Consider the following 20368-nt stretch of genomic DNA (forward strand, 5'->3'; position numbering starts at 1 on the left):
AGCCTTCTGGGAATGATTTCCTCTTTTCTTCCCTGTTGACCAGCTTTATTGAATTCCCCTTAGCAACATCCCAAAAAGAATTGGTTTAGCAACAGCATGTGAACCAATGGAATGTGAGCCTCGGAAAGGTTTCCAGGCCAATAGGAGCGCTGCACGACAGGCAAGGCAAGCTGGCTTGCTTATTAGAGAAAATAATAATGACTGAGCCACCTCCAGATGGCAGCAGCTGTATTGGACACCGTGTCTGTGCTCAAGCATATGCTTTGTTTTTACTTTCTTGAGTCCTTCCTGGATATAAAGTATTTACTAATTATAAGAAGCTTACGGTTACAAACTTTGTAGGGTAAGCTTTCTGTAGGATATGGTAGACATGGCCTGGAAGTAGAATCTTCAGTTCTATCTCTGCCTTTATCACAGCCAGTTCCATTACATCATTTTGGCTCCTGCTATTTTTGTTTTTTGTCACAGCCAGTGCCCGCCCAGTAACTATGGTTATTGTTGTTAAGTGCCTTCAAGTCTGTTCCGACTCATATCGACCTTGTATAGGGTTTCTGAGGAGTGGTTGGAGGGTTTGAACCACCCACCTTGCAGTTCTAAATGACCTTGCGGTCCAGTGCTTGTCCAGCACCACACCAGCAGGGTTGGAGAAAACAGATTCTCCTTTGCTTAACCCCCACGATTACTAGGCTGATGGGTAAATGAGGTGGGCTGCCTTTCTGCTACCAATTAATGTAAGAGAAGGAATGTGTCTCCTACTGACCCTGTTTTCAGGTGGTGTAGACTGAAGCGCTTTCCTGCCTTATCGGTTCTGCTTCATACATCTGAACGGGATGCCTGTCCAGTGAGCGGTTTGAAGATAGTTTAGTCTTTCTTTGTCACGTGGTTTGCTTGTAGTCTTGAAGCACAAGGCAAATGTGGACAGGTGGCTTAATAGGACCATCATGAAAAATAGCAGGTCTATGTTTCCAGTGTTTTAGCTGTCCTCTCGTTGCCAATTTAGATGATACAACCTTGAACCCCACTCAGGTTTTGGTCCTTCAGATTGCCATATTTCTATCAAATGTTTAAATGTCTGCCTGGCTTACTCTTGCTCAACCATTAAAAGTCATATTTTCAGAAAGTCTCATTTAGTTCTCACCCTCCTCCTCTCCTCCTGCTCCTGTTACTTCTGTTATTGCACTTCCATTTTGCTTTCTAAATATCTCTTTAATCTCCCAGTTCCTCTAGAGAGTCATGTTGTTTCTTGAGGACAGGAACTATGTATGCCTTTATGTCCCCTGCCCTTTGTGTAGTGTTGGCACTACTCAATAAACATTTTAAGAAGAAAGGGAGCAAGAAAGGAAGTCCTAAGCTACAGGAAACCATTTTAGTGATACAGAATGAGGTGGATTTGGGCTGGAGCAGTACTGGGAAGTGTGATATTGACTATTTCAAACGCTTCAACACCATGAGCTCTGACACTCAGAGCCCAAGCCTGAAAGATGGTTGACGCCATTGACTCATCCTGTGATGGGTTCATCTCAGTAACATAGTTTCCTTTATGATTTTATGTTTCAGGAAGAACAAAGGAGCAAATCCAAGATCTGTGCCAATGTGTTTTGTGGAGCTGGACGGGAATGTGCTGTCACTGAGAAGGGGGAACCCACCTGCCTCTGCATTGAGGTGAGCCCTGAAGTGCAGAGGGAGAAGGCAAGGGCAGACACCACATGTAGCTACCTGACTGGAGCCAGCCGTCAGCAGAGCAGTGCCAACTACCTCATCAGCTCTATAAACACACACCTTAGTCTGTCTGAAAGATGGCGAATTTTACTCTGGGGGTTCAAAAATCAGATGTGAATGCAAAAATGTTTTGGATTTTATTTTTTCCTATTTAAAAAACATGTTTAACTTTTTAGATTTTTTAAATTATAAAATTAGCACATGCTTTCAGTAAGTCAAATAGTTTATAGCCATTTGTAAGGGTGAAGTTAATGATCTTCCCCAATAATTCTCCAATCTCAGTAATGTGAGGTAACCAGTATGAAAAGTTTGATATATATTGCTCTATATACTTGTTTGTTTGTTCTGCAGATATAGGAGTTCCTCCTATTGTATATAAAAGTGGAGTCACAATAGGTCAGACAACTTGAATTTTTCACTCATTAATGTCCTCATGTGGCACTGTGGGCTAATGCGGCAGACTGCAAAGCCGTTTGAACTTCAAGGTCAGCAGTTCAAGCTCACCAGCTTCTCCTCGGAAACCCTATACAGGGTCGCTATGGGTTGGAACCGACTCAATGGCATTTAACAACAACAACAATATATTATGGTCAAGCATCCAGATCAGTACTTTGACTTCTATTTAGGAGTGTTGGTGTTGTGCTATAGAATTAGCACTGGACTGCTAACTGCAAGGTTGACAGTTCAAACCCGCCAGAAACCCACCTTGGAAACCCTATACAGGGTTGCTATGAGTCAGAACCAATTTGATGGCACTTAACCTTAGTGGTAGCGTAGTGGTTACGAATCGGGCTGCAAACCTTAAGGTCAGTGGTTCGAAACTACCAGCTGCTCTGCGGAAGAGCTTTCTACTCCCGTAAAGATTTACACCCTTGTGAGACTGTCTACTCCCGTAAAGATTTACACCCTCGGAAACCCTGTACAGGGTCGCTATGGGTCAGAACCGACTTGACGGCACTTAACGACAACAACCTTAACAACAACAGCATATTTAGAAATATGAATGAACTGTAGCTGAACACTTAGGTTGTTTCATGCTTTGTTTTTTAAAAACCGTAAACAATAATGATCTTGGGTAAACACATTTGCATTGTTGTTAAGTACTGTCATATGGATGCCAACTCATAGTGATCCTATATAAGGTTTTTTTGAGGCTGTAAATCTTTGTGGGAAATACCTTATTTTCCTGTTTTCTGGGCTTTGGTATTCTTATCTGTAAATTGGAGAGACTGGGCTAGGAAACCCTTTTAGTTCAATGCTCTGTATTTCTTTTCACTCCCTACTACATCTGCGCAGCTTTGCTTTAGTGTCTTTATTGTTAGGTCTGAACTGTTTACCATCCCTTCTCCCCTTGAAAAACAGCAAGTCCAAACAAACTGGGTTTGCCTGGGACCTTGGCACTTTACATTGCCAAGACAGAACCCAGATGCCAGATGAACTTTATTCCATTTCCCTTATCATAGTGATTCTTTGTACTGTTTCACAAAGATTCATGTATGCCCTCACCTCTACCCCTAGCCTCACAACAGGAGGTGTGAGGTGAAGAGGAAAGCAGAATGGCCCCCAAATGCTAAACAGAACAGGAGAAACAAAGATCCTTGTACTCAGACCCCAGAAAAATTGGGCTGTATGTATGTGTTGGCCAGCCTTTCAGACTCTCCTTGGTCTTTTAGGCTCTCGTCACTCCCAGCTCTTGGCTCTGGCTGTTTTATGCCACAGTAAAATGCTAAGAGATCTTAGATCATCCAAAGACATCCAAAGTTACAAAGTGTCAGAGAATTCAGATTCCCGACTCCAAATTAGATACCCACTCTACAAATGTGATAGGGTAAGATAGGTATATTTCTTCACAGAGTAAAAGAAATGACCTTGCATTGTATCAGTACAGAGGATTGTAGTGGAATGTGAGGTTATGGGATGCCTCCAGCAACAAAGAGGTATGGTCACCCATGGCTAGAGATGAGACTTCCTGTGACCTGCTGGGAACATAGGCTCCATCTATGTTGGGGGGAAGTTCCCTCACAAGTGGCTCTGTGCATGTCCATGTGTGTTGGCATCCATGGCTGCATGGCATGACCACCCTCTGGTGGGTCTATTTCAGCAATGCAAACCACACAAGAGGCCTGTGTGTGGTAGTAATGGCAAGACCTACCTCAACCACTGTGAGCTGCATCGAGACGCCTGCCTCACTGGGTCCAAAATCCAGGTTGATTACGACGGACCCTGCAAAGGTAAGGCTTCCACCACCATATCAACAACCTACCCTTGGGTAGCCAGGGAGCAGAAGGGTGTGGCCTGGCTTTCCGGAGGCCTTTCTTTCTGGACCACAGTGGCCCAGAGTCTTGGTGACAACCCAGTTGCTTGGAGATGCTCTTGAACCTGCTCCATTAGTCCTGGATGATTTGGCTGTCTGCTCAGGGTTTCTAGCAGTCAGATTCCGCAAACAGTGACCCCCAACCATCCCTCCCACAGGGTTGGTTGCTATGTCTCAACTGGTTTCAAGAATTCATTCCACTGGCCACACAGACCTCAGGCACCATACTCACAGTCTTGGGGTTTATTAGAGATATTAACGATTGCAGTTCAGGGTCAGAGATGTTTAGGGCACAGTTCTTCTAGTTAAGACAATCTTTACTCAGCTGTGCCCACAGGCAGGTCTCTCTCTGGCCTCTGCCCTACTCAGACAATGTTAATGTTTCTAATTAGCTCCAACCCCTTACCAAGACCCATCTTGCCCAGCCCTTCTCAGACTTGTATTTTCTTGGAGAAACAGGTTTTGTCAATTGTTGAACTCCCTCCATTCCCTTGTCCATAATGATTCTACATATGAATTCATTAACTCCCATTGGCCACCCCACAACATAGCAGGAAGAGGTATGGGGCCAGGAGAGAAACCTGGTGCCCTTAGAATGCCAAGCAAAGCAGAAAATAAAAGATCCCCATACTTATGCTTTTAAAGAAGGAGAGAAGACCACCTAAAGATAAAATGCTGAAAAAGTTACCAACCTCTCCACTTAACGAGAGACAGTTTTAATGTTAGTAATGTGCAGAAAAGTTCTTTTTCTTCATTTCACATTACAAACCTTCTGCTTTTGTCTTACAGAGAAGAAGCATGTAAGTCCATCTGCCAGCCCAAGTGAGTACCCTTTTTTTTTCTTTAATAATGTGTATCATAAGGAGCTCTGGTAGCGTAGTGGTTACGAATCGGGCTGTGAACCTTAAGGCCAGCAGTTCGAAACTACCAGCCACTCCGCAGGAAAAAGATGAGGCATTCTGCTCCCGTAAAGATTTACAGCCTTGGAAACCCTGTACAGGGTCACTATGGGTCGGAATCGACTCGAAGGCACTTAACAACAACAACAACAACAATCATAGAGAGGAGATTCTTTTCATGGTGGAAATGTTGTGTTCCACAATCCCAGCCAGTGATTACAAAATCTTCTGTGGGTCAGAACCTGTGACCCTGAACTGAACACTCCTTCCCTACTGCTCAGAAAAGCTGCAAGCCAGCATTTTCTTGTGCTTTCAGCTGAAGCACCAGATTGAGTCAGAATGTTGGGTGTGGTTTCCATTTTTGCTGAGTGGTACTTGTGCTGTGAGGACAGGAAAGTCATTGAGACATGCTGATGACATGGACCCAAGTCTTCTTGAAAGGGCGTTCTTGGAAATATCAGGAAGACAGCTTCCACAACCATTAATATGAAAGGGCTTCAAAAAGTTCATGAAAAACTTTCATTATCATTTCATTCCATTTTTCGATGAATTTGGTGAAGCCCCGTAGTACAAGTTGACATTTCCTCATGGTTTATAGTTACCCCTTTAGCATCATACTTTTTTTCTAGGTCTTCACCACAACCTTATGATGTGTATATCTTATTACAATTAACCTTAGAGATGAAGAAATTGAGGCTCAGAGTGGTTAAGTAAGTTTCTCCAAATCACACAGCTAGGCAGTAGCAGAGTAGGGAAGAGTCTCCAGCTTTTCACTCTCCTGGCCCTTTTCCCTTTTCCCACTCCAGCTTTTGCTGTCTTTTAGGACTTCTTTTCTGCTTAGGTCTCTCCTTTCCTTGCTTTCTGTGCCTCCAGCTCTCAGCACAGCCTGTTGTTTACAGTATAGTTTACAACCTGTCCAGAGCAGGGTTTGAACATGGTCCTTTACTGGCCTTGTTTTCTGTTGATAATAAAAGTTGGTTGTAGGTGATGTAAAATTTTAAGTGGGAGAAACTTTTCATAGATCCCACTGGTGAGAGGAAAAAGTTATAACTGGAGAATCATCAATCCAGTGACATAAAGAATTATAAAGATCTCATTTATCCAGGTATTATATCAGCTCATGTTTAAGCCAAAACAGCTGCTTTGTTTATTGATTCCCTCCACCCCAGCTTCCTAAAGTTCATGAAAATGACCTTTGTGTTTCTGATCTAGTCTTGCCTCACCTAAGCTACGTACTCTCCGTGTTAAACAGTCTTTTCGAGCTTTATCAGTTATTTTATAGACCCATGGGCTTGAACCCTGGGGTAGATACCTTCCAATTCTGTTCCCTGGGTTTACTCCCCTGTCAGATGAGAGTGATAATCCTGTCTCTCTGGAATATGGTGATCAGTGCCGAACTACCACCCGGCACAGGACTTCCCATGTAGCAGTTACTCCACGACGTCATGGTCCTTCCCTCACCACTTAGCTCTCCTGCCTCTCTTTCCTGCAGTTGTTTGCTACCAGTCTAACCGCGATGAGCTCCGGCGTCGCATCATCCAGTGGCTGGAAGCCGAGATCATTCCAGATGGCTGGTTCTCGAAAGGCAACAACTACAGTGAAATCCTAGACAAGTACTTTAAGGTAAACCTGAGTTGGTTTTCAAGACTGTGCAGCTGTAGAGAAAGGGAGGTCTCCTCCTCCCATTGCCTAATCACCTCTTCCCAGACCAGGAGGAAATAGCAAATGTGCATAGAGGTCCCTGAATGTTTCCTTATCATAGATCATTTCACGGAGCTGTGAAAGTTGTCTTCTGAGCAGATTGACCAAGGGCAATCATAGAGAGACAGACCTTTCTGATCTGTAAGCCACATGCACTGCTCCATCTGGGCAGTTAACCCCACAGTGGGCTTGGAGAGCTAATCAGTGGGAAGCTCTCTGTATGACGATCTGAGAAGAGACATTGGACTGGCATTTCACTGACTCAGTGATTCTTCCTGAACGTTGTTATTGTTGCTCCCCATCATATTTTGTTGAAGAGACAGATTAATCCAATCGAGGGTAGAAAATATGCTACTTTCAAAAAAGAAAATGAAGGAGCAAATAGTATTTAGCAGTGGGTAGAGCCATCATGGTGTGGACATCTGTCAGTGTTTAAGATAGTTGTGTGGAAGAAGCAGTTAAAGGTGCTCCTCCAACCTATTAATAAGAACACACACACATTTATATACATCATATACAGAAATAAAAAATCACACACAAACATACTGCATAAGTAACACCAGACACTACACACTTTTATTCACTTGCCAAGCAGAGACACACACACACTTCCACAGTTACACATACTTCACACAAGATATGCACCCCCACATAGAGATACTTAGAACACACAGAAACACACCCACCCACACAGAGATACACATACCACACCCTCAGAGATACATACAGCTACACCCAGATACCTACATTCCCACATAAACTCAAAACTCCCTTCACTTAAGGCACACATCTCTAGGTAGATGCCCTCTGATACTTATCCGTAGACATATACTCCCTCACAGTCTTCTAGTGCCTGATGTCCTTGATCCTAGCCAGCCAGGACTCAAAGCAACTCCCAACACATGAAGATACAGGGCAGGGTCACTCTGAGGCCACCATATATGGCCAGCACCACTCTCGTTAATGGATTCTTCTTTCTAACTGACGCTGGTTCGGCCCCCACAAACTGAGAAATACTGGGTTGAACTGAAAAGGATATTGGGTCCATTCAGACTTCGCTTATGCTGTTTTTACATGGAGATTTCCCTCCTTGTAGCAGAAATTGCATCTCAGGAATCCAAGGTTTTGGATGCACCTAGGTGGAGGGAAGAGCTCAATCATTCGCTGTGTCTTCTGTCTCCACCGCTGCCACACCACGGAGCCCTTGGTGGGAACAGGGGCGGGGGCAGTTCCCCTTACACAAAGGAAATGCACCATATTGCTGAGCCAGGAGAGTCAGGAGCAAAAAATAACTTAAAATGATTTTCAGAAGCTGAGTGAGCAGCCCCTACACCTTACCCATGGTGAGCAGTGACTTTGCCCCGGTGATTACAGCACAGGTGTACCTGAGACCCAGGCCACTCTTTCCTAGGGGTACTGGGGACCTTGCAACTGTTTGCAACAGCCCTTTGTTGGCTTTATAATTGACAGGTGTCATTAGATTGGATTCCCCACACTCCCTTTTTCCCACATCCCCACCTCCTCCTGCAGTAACTTGCTCTAAATAGGCTCCCATCTGAAAACTGCAAGTCCCCATGAGAAAATAGCTTTTCTCTAGGGCATTTCACTCCCAACTAAGAAAGCTTGTTCATGACTGACAAACAGTTCTCTTGCTCTTCAGACTCTGGCAGTGTCTTCCAGGACAAAAATAGGAGTTTAACTTTCTACTCTGATGATTATCAGAGCCCTGTGTGATGCTGTCTTCAAAGGAAGACTCCCTCTCACCATGTACTACAGCTGCCTACTGGTGCTGATAAATAACAAACACGGCTTCGAAACCAGAAAATTACTGTCTGGCCCAGCTGTCAGTTTTTAATACCAGAATTACTTGAAACACAAACCTAATCAGAATCTGGAGACAGCCAATCTGACTTTCACCTCAACTGGTGGTTCAGGCACTGTTTCTAAGATGAACAGATGATAAGATGAGTAAGAGAAGACGCTAGCCTTTCAGGTCGATCACACACACACACTGTGACCCCTGGTGACAGAGTCCTGGTGTCCAGAGCTGAAACTGGAGCCAGTCTTTTCCCCTTTACCTGGTATCACATCCCCTGTTGCCCCAGCTGTTGTATGTGAGTGGAGCCTAGCCTGGCTCAGCCTATGCCCTCTGAACAGTCTTTAACGACAGAATGATAATGAATCTTGTAACATTTCTGTAAATGAATCTTTCTACCTTGCCACAACCTGATAATAATATAGATGACAAGTGTTAATTCAAATACAAAACTGGGAGATACAGGCATATACTATGCCTTTGTCACTGGTGGGCTGTTCAGAGGCCAAATGAATAAGGTTGGTGTATAGTCCAAGATCTTGAGCTCATAGGCAGCTAGGTCATCTGGGTTTTTCAGGCTGTGTCTGAGGCCAACACCAGACCTGTGTGCCCACATGTAGATCTGACTTGGGGCCCTGATGAGAAGAGAAAGCAGGCAGCTGAGACCTCCCCATAACCCATGCCTTTCCTAGATCCTGAGGCTGCATTGAGTATACAGCATGTGCCTCACTCAGCATTGCCTTTTGAGAGCTGTCTGAACCATAGATGTCAGGGGCAGGTTGCCCATGATGCTCTCTGACACTGGGCCTCCAGCCATTGCTGGGCTGTCCATGCCCTGCATTCACTCTGTCCTCAAGCTCTGTTGGTGTCAGGGTCTGTAAGGGCCACTCTGGTCTGTCCAGCATGTGCAATATTTGGACTTAAGAAAGTTTTGTGCGCCCAGGAATGGCACCTGACCAAATTTATTTATTTACTCTCCATTATTTAATCAAGAAATCAAAACCTCACAAGGTGACCACTTAGGGAAGTTTCTGTAGTGGGTGTATGATGGTTAAAGACTATCTGAGACTTGTTCTTAGGAATTCAGACAAGAATGATAAATCAGTACTAAGCAAAGGCCAACAGGGGTACTTTATAAATACTCACATTATATGGGAGCACAGTGGCTCTGTAGGATAATCACTGGACTGTGAACCACAAGATCAGCAGTTTCAGCCACTCCGTGGGGAAAGATTTACAACCTTGGAAACCCTGTACAGGATTGCTGTGAGTCGGAACCGACTCAACACTTAACAACAACATCATTATACATGCCAGGGCAAGATTTACCACCTGGGAGTGGAATACAAGTGAGGCATGATAGTCACAAAGGGAGAATCCATAGGTAGATCTTTGGCTGCTACTTAGAAATCTGGACAACTGAGTTTCCAGAAGCCCCTGCATTGTCTGGGAAGCCACTGTGAAAGTGACATGGGGATGCTGATCCCCTCCCAGCAAGGCCAGCAGTATGAGACAGCGTATAGGAAAAGAATTTAAGGGGAAAGGAACTGCCATTGGGTCTGTTTAGGAGAGTAGCAAGCAGTATCCCAACTTGGAATTTGATCAGAGCCTTGAAATGAATACCACCATCCTGCAGATAGGGCATGGACATCTAGAATCATCCCACATAGCTAAAGTATCAGTTTTGTATCTTGCCAAAAAGAGATCAACACCTGCGCTCGCTATACCCTCGTCTCATATTCATGGGATGTCATCTTGGCATCGAGGACACCCTGCACTGGTCGTCAGGGACCTGTGTACACATCTGCACAAAACAAAATAGTGTGGGAGCTCTGCAACCTCCGCCTGCTAGTTATGGATTTGCTTATGACATCTCAGTGATGTGGTCAGTTAGGGTAACAGTGTGAAACTGAAGCACTGAGAGCAAAACAGAGGTTAGAAGCCAAGCAGCAAGAAATGATGCCAGGATTCACAAAGTGAGCTCTGAAGATCACCTGCATCCTTTTCCCGAAGAGCTTATTAGGAATGTACACCTTGGGCTGCAACATAGAGATTCTGGTTCACAGCTTTAGACTCTGCTATGGAGGAGCCCTGGTTGTTGTTATGTGCCATGGAGTTGGTTCTGATTCATAGTGACTCTGTAGAGGGTTTCCGAGGCTGTAAATCTTTATGGGAGCAAAAACCCTCATCTTTCTCCCGCGGAGCAGCTGGTAGTTTTGAACTGCTGACCTTGCGGTTCGCAGCCCAATTCATAACCACTACGCTACCAGAGCTCCTTGGAGCCCTCGTACTATAGTGAGTTATGCATTAGGCTACAAACCACAAAGTCAGCAGCTCGAGTTCAAGAGAGAAAGATGAGGCTTTCTGCTCCTGTAAAGATTTACAGCCTTGAAAACCCTACACAAGGTTGCTGAATCAGAATTGACTCTTCAGCACACCACCACCCCCATAACCATTATTTCAGCATCAGAGTTTGCAAACATGGTGTGATGGCTGGTCAGATTCCAGAGGTAAAGTAGAAAATGTCAGTAGGATTGTATTGGGTACCTTAGGCTATGTGGACAGCTCACACTCCTTTGAAGACTGTCCTCCTAGACAGGGTCGGGATTTGAAAGGACCTCAGTGGTCCTTACAAAGCACTTTTGTTCCCACCTTGGGCACAAACACTTTGTCCGATGCCTCAGAGAATCGAGCCTGTGTTGCTATAGTTCTCTCAGGTCAGGGCAGAACAGGGCAAGATTGGAATCTGACAAGAACGTGGTGAACTAGAAATGGCTGAGGTGGGAGTGGTGGAGCTGGGGTCCTATAAAACTCTGAACCAGAAACCTCTCTTCACTCCCTTTCCAGAACTTTGATAATGGTGATTCTCGCTTGGATTCCAACGAATTCCTGAAATTTGTGGAGCAGAATGAAACCGCCATCAACATTACCACGTATGCAGACCAGGAGAACAACAAACTGCTTAGGTGAGTGGAGCCAGAGAGTTAGGGAGTGACCAACAAGGAGAAGGCCAGATCTGAACCCGGTAAATCCATGGAAAAGCCATCAGTGCCAATGTGAAGTGAAAAACAAAATAAGAATTCTGTCTGATTCTTTTTTTTCTCATTTAGACTAATATATTCAATATTAATATATAATGAAATAGTGATTGGTTTTGCCCAAGTCTTGCCAGGAATAGAAATAATGTAATTTTAAAACAAATGAACAAGGTCACAGTTGTTGTTAAGTGCCGTTGAGTGGGTTCCAACTCATAGCAGTCCTGTATAGGATTTCCAGGAAGCAGCTGTTGTGTTTGAACCACCAACCTTGCAGTTCAAACCAAACTTGCATCGAGTGCTTATCCTACAACGTCACACCAGGATTCCACGTCACAATAGAGTAAAGGTAAATAAGTTCCTGAGTATTATGGGTAAACTTTTAGAATTTTTTTTTCTGAAGAAATTATATTAATATGCTATTTAACTATAGGTCTAATTTAGCTTTAGTTCTGATTTTAAGGTAATCAATGCTATTTCAGAAAGAGATCCCTAATTGTTATGAATATGAGTATGTCTCTCGCTTTTCCTGGTGTTATTCCAAGTGGTGTGGTTCAAGCACATGAGTAAGAATAATAGGAAAAGCACCACTTTTGTTCAAAAGTAACACAAAGCACAAAGGCCACCTTCTACAAAGATTCTTTTCTTTTTTTTAATTATAGCAAATTGGAGACCTGAAGATACAAAACATTTAGTCAATTTCTACTTGTACACGTCAGTAACATTGGTTACATTTTTCAAGTCATACAAGCATTTTCGTTTTTATTTCAAATCATCCAACCAAAGGATTCTCTCTTAATAAAGCCCATGATCATAAAGTTTCAGATCTGCAAATCCTTATTTAGAGCTTAAAATAACTGAAATGTGAGGATTTTTTTTTTTTTTTTTTACAATTGCTATGTTTGAATCACAATATAACCCAGTGAAGGAGGGCTCCTTGTCCTCATTTAAGAGGTGAGGAAACAGGTTCAGAAAGATGAAAAACCAGCTCAAGGCCATATGGGTAGTAAGTAATGGACCCAGGGCTCAAACCCAGGCTGAGTAGAAAGTGATGTAGCTGGTGTTCTATAAAACTTTTCTGCGAGATTTCTTCATCCGCCTTTTGGAGCAGTAATGTTGACTCTTGTTTGAACTATTCCTTCAAATCCTGTACTTTTTCTTGCAAACCTTTCATATATCTCCTGTTTTGATTTTACTACTTGACACTTTTGCCATGAAGAAAGGCAATTATCTGCGAAAGGTTTGCAGGTAGTGAAAATATTTGTCAATCAAGGTGTCAAAATTCATCCAGGAAGCAGTAGTTGACCTGGGAGGAACGTTTGAACAGTTTTGAGTGATCGATCCAACATATAGTATAATGAGCTGAAGGTTGGCTGTCAAGATGATAATGGTGGTGGGAGGTCCGTGTAGAAGGAAGCTTTTTGATTTGACTTCCTGCAGAGGTCCCAGGTGTACAGCAAGTACTTCCTGATGTTGAATTCCTTTGGCTCATGAATGAAGCTGAGATCTTACTGACACATTTCTATTTCATTTCAGAGGACTTTGTGTTGATGCTCTCATTGAACTATCTGATGAAAATGCTGACTGGAAACTCAGCTTCCAAGAGTTCCTTAAGTGCCTCAACCCATCTTTCAACCCTCCAGAGAAGAGTATGTTTCCCTCACCTTAACCTAAGAAATACAGGGAATTATAAGGGATGGGGACATTTGAGAGTCATAATAGAGAGGATTGGTAGAGTTTTTCAGAATTTACTGGGTAAATCCCCTTCTAAGATTCTAAACTGGACCCCAGCCCCTTGTTTCCACAGTGATCCTAGAGTCCATAAATCTTTGTGTTGATGGTGATGTTTGCTCAGATACAGCATCTCTGAGGGATAGGCAGGTCTTGTCTGAGAATAGGATAAGGTACTCAGATTGCAACCCAGTTGCCTTGTCTTACTTTCACAACTAAAACTATTTCTCCTTTCTTTCTTATTCCAACAGAGTGTGCCCTGGAGGATGAGACATACGCAGATGGAGCTGAGACTGAGGTGGACTGTAACCGCTGTGTTTGTGCCTGTGGGAACTGGGTGTGCACGGCCATGACCTGTGATGGTGAGCTATGCCCTAGGCCTTGGACAGAGGGAAAGAATAGCAGGGAGAGAGAGCTTCCTCCATGAAATCACCATGAGGGAAGCCAGGGTGGGGATAATGCAGAATCTGCAGTGGCTGGGAGACAGCACAGACTTGTAATGATGACACTCCCAATAGGCAGCCCTAGGGGCAAAGCACTTAACCTAGAAGCTTCTTTAAGTTTAAAAACTCCAGAGGCTTGGCGTGAAAGAAGACCTAGACTCAGGGTAAGAGTAAAGCTTGATTAGAGACTTAAATCGTTATTTAGTGTTAACTCTGCCAGGCACTCTTCTAAGCATTTTTCATGTTACCTCACATAATTATTGTGACAACTTAAGAAGACTCGGGTAGTTGGCAGACAAAATGACAACTCTTGGCCATACCCAGCAGAGAAAGGGAAAATGTTCTTAAATTCTCTTTCAACTAACAGAATTGGATAATCCTAAAAATAGAGTCCTGGTGTGGCATAGTGTAGGTTAGGCACTGAAATGCTAATGTCAAGGTCCATGGTTCAAACCCACCAGATGCTCCTCAGAAACCTTATACAGGGTCACTATGAGTTGGAACTGACTCGATGGCACTTAACAATAACAATAAAATTAGAGAAAGTCAAGACATGGGTAGAGGTGATTGGAGAGATAGAAATGTCAGAGGGAATCCCATACAGAGGCTGAAGGGTAGATTGAAGCCTTTGGTGTTCCAGCAGGCTCTTAGGACTATAATGATTCCAAAGAGGTTGAGGAACTCTTGAATCAAAGCAGTCTCCATCAAAGAGTCAGGAACCATTCTGATTGGAAGCAAGAAAGAGAAAGGTGTTAAAGTCAGGTCCAAAATAGAGGGTCACATTGAAGATGTCAGTTGAAAGGAACCAGGCCCAAAATTTACACCAATGGAGTAAACTTAAGATTATATTTAAAGAGTTAATTTGAGGCAAGAAAGAGAAGGATCATGTTCAAGAAGGTTGGGTAAGATGATAAGTTGAGACAGAAGTCTGGAACCCAGGAAGAGGGTCTTCTAGGCAGAGAGCCCTGGAAACACCCGCCGTATAAGTGGAACCTGATCCTAGCCCAGGACCATGACTGTTGTTAACATGGGGGGAAGGAGGCCAACCTAACTCCAGAAACAAGTGAAGGAACAGAAAGAGGTCATTTAGACACTAGAAACTGTCAGAAGTCAAAACCACTCCAGAAAACCCAGACCAAGCACACATCAGCTACTGAAGCCATCACAGAGCATCTCAAAACACTGGCCCAGCCTGCCTCAACCTGGAAGCTTCCTATACCCTTTGCTGTCAGAGTCCTTGGTGCCTCCCCAAAACACCCTCCAGTATCTCTCCACACCTAATTTCTCCTGTTCTGACTATGTAAAGCTCCCTTCCATTTCCAAGACAAAGGTAGTTAGCATGCTGCTGGTTTAGAGCTTTAATCATGATCACATGGATAATAAACCCCTTCACATGCTTCAGACAAAGCCAAATAATCACTTCCATGGGGCAATGACCTTCTCCACAGTCACACGGGCCTAGACTGCTTTAGGTGGCCCAGGTTCAGAGCACTAAATGGGTATAAAGAAGAATCCAGATGGTGGCCCCTGCCTCAGGGACCTGACAGGTCTTGATGTACAAGCCATGGATCAGAAAGGAAGTTGAGAGGTATGACTCCAAGGGATATTCAGGTCAGTGCTGAAAAATTAGTAGTGTGATCTTAGATCACAAATCCAAATGAGGCAAATAGAAGGGAATCAAGATGTGAAGCCAGATGGTGCCAGAGCCACTGGAAGGTGCTTGTGAGGGGCAGATTGATGCCCATTTCAGGAAGGCATGTCCTCTCTTAACAATAGACATTATCCTTGATCAACATACAAGTTTCTGGGCTCCATCCCAAACCTGTAAACTGAATTACAAGCTGCAAAAAATTAGCTTGGGGGCCTGTATTTTTAAGATGTCTATAGTGTGGCGCTGAAGGATAAGCGTTCAACCATAAGGTCAGCTTGAACCACAAGGTTGGTAGTTCAGACTCACCACCCACTCCTAGGAACCCTAAACAGTGTCACTATGAGTTGGAACCTAGTTGAAGGCACTTAACAAAACAACACCACTATGTGGGTTTGTTGTTGTTGTTGTTTTTAATCACTGTACAAGTTAGGGAAATGCAGTGGTCAATAACCCTACTCAGAGTCACCTGTTGTGCCATCTAATCCATTCTGACTCATAGCAAAGCAACCCTGTATCAGGTTTCTAAGGTGTAAATCTTTACTAGAGCAGAAAGCCTCATCTTTCTCCCATGGAGTGGCTGGTGGGCTCAAACAGCCAACTTTATGGATAGCAGTCCAGTACTTATCCTACAGTATCACCATACTCCCTTAGAATCACCTAGAAAGCCTTTTAAAAGCCCTGGTGCCCAGACACCACCTCACATCAGTTAACTCAGAATCTAGGCAATTGTGTTTTTAAAACATGCTACAGGAAATTGTGAGACCCTGTACATTTTTGAGAATCACTACCCCAGAGGAATTTCCTGAGTCAGGATCCAGGTTTACACTGTAGCTTTTTCTGCTTGGCTAGCTGTAGCCTCTGGCATGGATGTACTGGGAACACTTCATGGAGTTGCTCCGGATGGAGGCCAGAGAAGAGTGGGTGTGGGGTGGGGAGTGGAAGGAGATAGTTTTGTCTACTGTGTGTTACCTTGGAAGTGTCGGCAGCACTGGGTACTTCATGCTTACATATTCTGAGAAATGAGGTTACTTCGACTCTCTTATAACTTAAATGAGAGATCACACTGAGAACTTAAAAGATAAATGTTGGTGGGAATCTATAACTGGATTCCCCGAGCTAGCATTGTTTTGAGCCTTGCTTCTTTTGCAGGAAAGAATCAGAAAGGATCCCAGACCCACACAGAGGAGGGAATGACCAAATACGCCCAGGAGCTCCAAAAGCACCAGGTGAGGGGCAGTCTTCATGCTGGTTTGGAAGTCCCTGCTGCTACCAGGCTCTCTACCACTCAAGAACCTCCTGGTGCCCAGGAAACCAAGGAGACACACTTAGGGCATGCATAATACTATCACATCATCTGTGTTAAACCATGGCACATGGTAATTCACTGATGAAATTCTTAAAGGGCCTATGTTCCAGCAAATGTAGGTTACAACTTGGTGAGTTCCTGCTTTAGTAAAAATCAGCTAGAAGGTGGTTTGCAGATGAGAATATCTAAAGAAGTGCTACTGTTTCTTGTCTTGACAAGTGCCCAGGCACAAAGACTGGCAGCTCCTTGAGGGCAGGTCCTGTGACTAGCTCATTCCTGTATCTATTACAGGGCCTGGGACATAGTCTGCACTCATTGAGCTTAGACTGCAGCAAAAAGGATTGAAGTTTCATGCCACACTGACTTCAAAACACAACCAGGGATTGACAAACACTGGGAGCTAAGAAGTTCCTTCCTAGAGATGTTTGTAAGATAATAATAAATTAGAATTCTGTTCAGTTCTATATCATTCATTTTGAGAGGTGATAAAGTCCTTAGTGATCCACTGAGGTATTTTGCTAAGCACCTAGAAAGAATATGGAAATGTTTGGCTCCTGCATCCATTGTTCTAGACTTACCTTGTAGTTTTAAAAATAGATACTGTCTGTTGACCTCTTATATATAGACCGGATAGTAATACAAGCATTCCCTCTGACATATATAAATTTATCAGGAATATAGTGGTCACAAGAACTGCTAAACTATTAGAAATGAAATCTGATAATGAGTATAAAGAACTAGTAATAACAATTGCTCATATACATTTTGTCACTGAAAATGTGGAGACTTCATATCTGTTTTGTAAACAGAAGAGGAAGCTGCTAATCTTTTTTTTTTCTTCTCATATTTCAACAGTCTTGAGTCTCTTGATGAGTAAGTATAGCCCCCTAAAAGAAAAAAACACTTAGTTGGAATCTCTTTCAGTTAGGGTAGAGAAAGTATAAACGTAGACAGCAGAGAGTAGATTTTAATAGCTAACATTTTAAAGTGTCTCTCTTGTATGTGAGTTCCCTCAGAAGAATGCCTGAGCTGAGGTCTCATGCACAGATCATTTATTTGGGAGGCAATCCCAAGAAACACCAGAAGGGGAGCTGAGAAATGAACCCAGCAAGGGAAAAATGCAATGAAGAATATGAACTCTGTGGACAAGTGGAACCTGATCCTCTTGGGGAACTCTGGGGAAAGGGTTATTGTGCCTCAGGGAAAGAAGCCAGAGAATATATACAAGAACTTGCATCAGCCAGGAGGGCTGCAACCAGAAAGCCTTAATTCCCTGGCATTTCTGACCTGCCAGCATGAGCCATTCGCTGGCAGCCAAACAAAGCGCTCAGGCAAAGAGGTGCAGGTGCTGACAGGAAGAAGCCATGCCAGGGCAAGGGGATTCTGGGTAGTGCAGCAGCAATAACTGCTACTTGCCAGGCACTGATGGAGTTTGTTTTTTTCCCTATGTAGTTTCTTTTATTAGTATGTAATTCACATAATATTCATCTATTTGTATACACAATCTAATTCCAAAATATTTTCACCGAAGGAAACCCCAGGTCCATTAGCAATTCCATTCCCTTTCCCCAAGCCTCTTGCAACCACTAATCTACTTTCTGACTCTACAGATTTGCCTGTTCTTGGCATGTTAAATAAATGGAAAAAATGTGGCCTCTTGTCGGGCTCCTTCCACTTACCAATGTTTTCAGAGTTCATTGTGTAGCATGAATCAGTAACATGAATTTATTCATGACTGAACAATCCATTGTATTACTATTATATACCATATCTTACTTATGCATTCACCATTTGATAGATATTTATGTTGTTCCTACCTTTTGACTGTTATGAATAATGCTGCTATGAATATTCCTGTTCAAGTTTTTCTGTGGACATATATTTTCAGTTCTCTTGGGCATTTACCTAGAATGGAATTTCTGAGTCGTGGTAACTGTATTTTGCTTCTTGAGGAGCTGCCAGATTATTTTCCAAAGGGGTTACACTATTGTACATCCCCACCAGCAATGTATTAGGGTTACAACTCCTCCACATCTTTGCCACCATTTGTTTTTTTCCGTATTTTCTAGTTTAGCCATCCTCGTGGGTGTGGCATAGTAGGGCAAGCAGTGGAAAGCTAACCGCAAGGTCGGTGGTTCCAACCCACCAACTGCTCCTTAGAAAACGTATACAGGCTCACTATGAGTCAGAACCAACTCAGTAGCACTTAACAACAAGTGATTTATGATGTTGACCAGCCTTTTGTGTGTTTATTGGACATTTATATGTATCTTCTTTGGAGAAATATACTTGATAGACATAGTTGGTGCTGTTATCCTCATTTTATAGCTGACAACATTGAGGTATAGATATGTCCAAGGTCACCTAGAAAAGTTGGGTTCAAAACATCTTTCAACAACTTCCAGTGACTATCTTTTTCTTTATCCTTAAAATAGGGATGTAATGTCTGATTTACATATTTTATAGGTATTCAAATGGAGCCATGTCTTAATTCAGAAAGCCCTTCTTATATTCCAAGAACTGTGCTGAATATGGGGGAGTCATAGTCTTTGCCCTCAAGTCGTTCATTCTCCATGGAAAGACGATAAGAAAGCAATTAAAATTCAGCATGATAAGCAGATATCTGTCAATACTATAGATAGTCTTGAATGTTAGATACAGGCAAAAGAGGTTTTCCATTTTTTATAATTATTTTCTTCTATTTCTTAAAGGAAACAGCTGAAAAGACCAAGAAAATGAGCACCAAAGAGATCTAATGAGGAGGAATCTGGGAACGGTGTCTGGAGCAAGCCACCTTCCCTTCTACTTCAGCGCTGAGTCCAATATACGCAAGTGTCTGCTACGATTGCCAAATCACCAGTATTTGCTTGTATAGCAATGAGTTTTATTTTGTTTATTTTGTTTTGCAATAAAGGAAATGGGGGTGGCTGACAGAGAGGGAAAGAGCCATATAACCTTCATCTCTCACAGTGCTTTGAAAGAAACTCTGTAAATGGTGCTCGGGGGCTGGAGGCAAGTAAGGAGACTGCATCAGGATTAGGAAAGGAGCAGACCCAGATCAGAAGCCCTTCTGAGTCCACCACAGGAGGACAGGCAATACCAAAGAGACCTTATCAGGCTGTCCCTGGAAGAGGGGTTTGGGAAGGTCAATGGAGAAGAACGCATTCTGTTTCTGGCCATTTCCCATTGTCCTCAGCATGACAGAATGCCTGCACCTGCTTCTCCTCACAATCCCAGCTACTTCCTCTAACTCCATATCCATCCAGCTGTGTCTCAGATTTAGAACTTCTGAGAGGGTGCACCTGAACGTTGCAGATACTTACCTACTTCAGTCTCTTTAGAGACCTAACCAAATTTCTAAAAGTACTTTTTACCAAAGGTGCTATTTTTTTCTGTAAAACACTTTTTTTGGGGGCACTTGACTTCATTTTTCAGTTATTATCATTATATTATTATTATTTTCATGTTTTCTTGAATAGAAATGAAACTTTTTTTTTTTTCTGTCGATAGTCCTACCTTGTCAGAGGTGGGAGACTTTGGGGGTTCTTCCGTGTTTTGTGCTCCTTGGGCAGAGTTCCCCATCACCCAAACTCCTCCCATCTTGTCACAGACTAGCAACAGCCCAGGGCTTGCTTCTCTGGCTTCTAGTGGTTCAGCAGTCTGTCCGAGAAATGCCTAGTCAGAAGCCAGGTGAAGAAGACACATCTTCATACAAAGCTTTCAAGGTCCAAAAGGCTTATTAAGGGTTTTCAT

The 20368-nt window shown here is 43.2% G+C and overlaps 1 protein-coding gene across 1 annotated transcript; it reads left to right on the forward strand.

The window, feature by feature from the left end:
* Positions 1–1591: 1591 nt before the first annotated feature.
* Positions 1592–19371, forward strand: FSTL1 (follistatin-like 1). Its single transcript, XM_006864143.1, has 10 exons — positions 1592–1662; positions 1743–1744; positions 3897–3950; positions 4823–4855; positions 6425–6555; positions 11297–11415; positions 13021–13133; positions 13467–13577; positions 16459–16535; positions 19327–19371. Exons 1-10 carry the CDS (start codon positions 1592–1594, stop codon positions 19369–19371), a joined length of 756 nt encoding a protein of 251 aa, XP_006864205.1.
* Positions 19372–20368: the final 997 nt, after the last annotated feature.

Source organism: Chrysochloris asiatica, unplaced genomic scaffold (genome assembly GCF_000296735.1).
Source record: "Chrysochloris asiatica unplaced genomic scaffold, ChrAsi1.0 scaffold00061, whole genome shotgun sequence".
Lineage (NCBI taxonomy): Eukaryota > Metazoa > Chordata > Mammalia > Afrosoricida > Chrysochloridae > Chrysochloris > Chrysochloris asiatica.

Excerpts from the sequence above, each read along its gene's own strand:
- FSTL1 (XM_006864143.1), top strand. The coding sequence starts at position 1,592 with ATGTGTTTTGTGGAGCTGGACGGGAATGTGCTGTCACTGAGAAGGGGG. Across the intron at positions 3,951-4,822 it reads TTACGACGGACCCTGCAAAG|AGAAGAAGCATGTAAGTCCA; the intron begins GTAAGGCTTCCA and ends TTTGTCTTACAG. Across the intron at positions 11,416-13,020 it reads GAGAACAACAAACTGCTTAG|AGGACTTTGTGTTGATGCTC; the intron begins GTGAGTGGAGCC and ends ATTTCATTTCAG.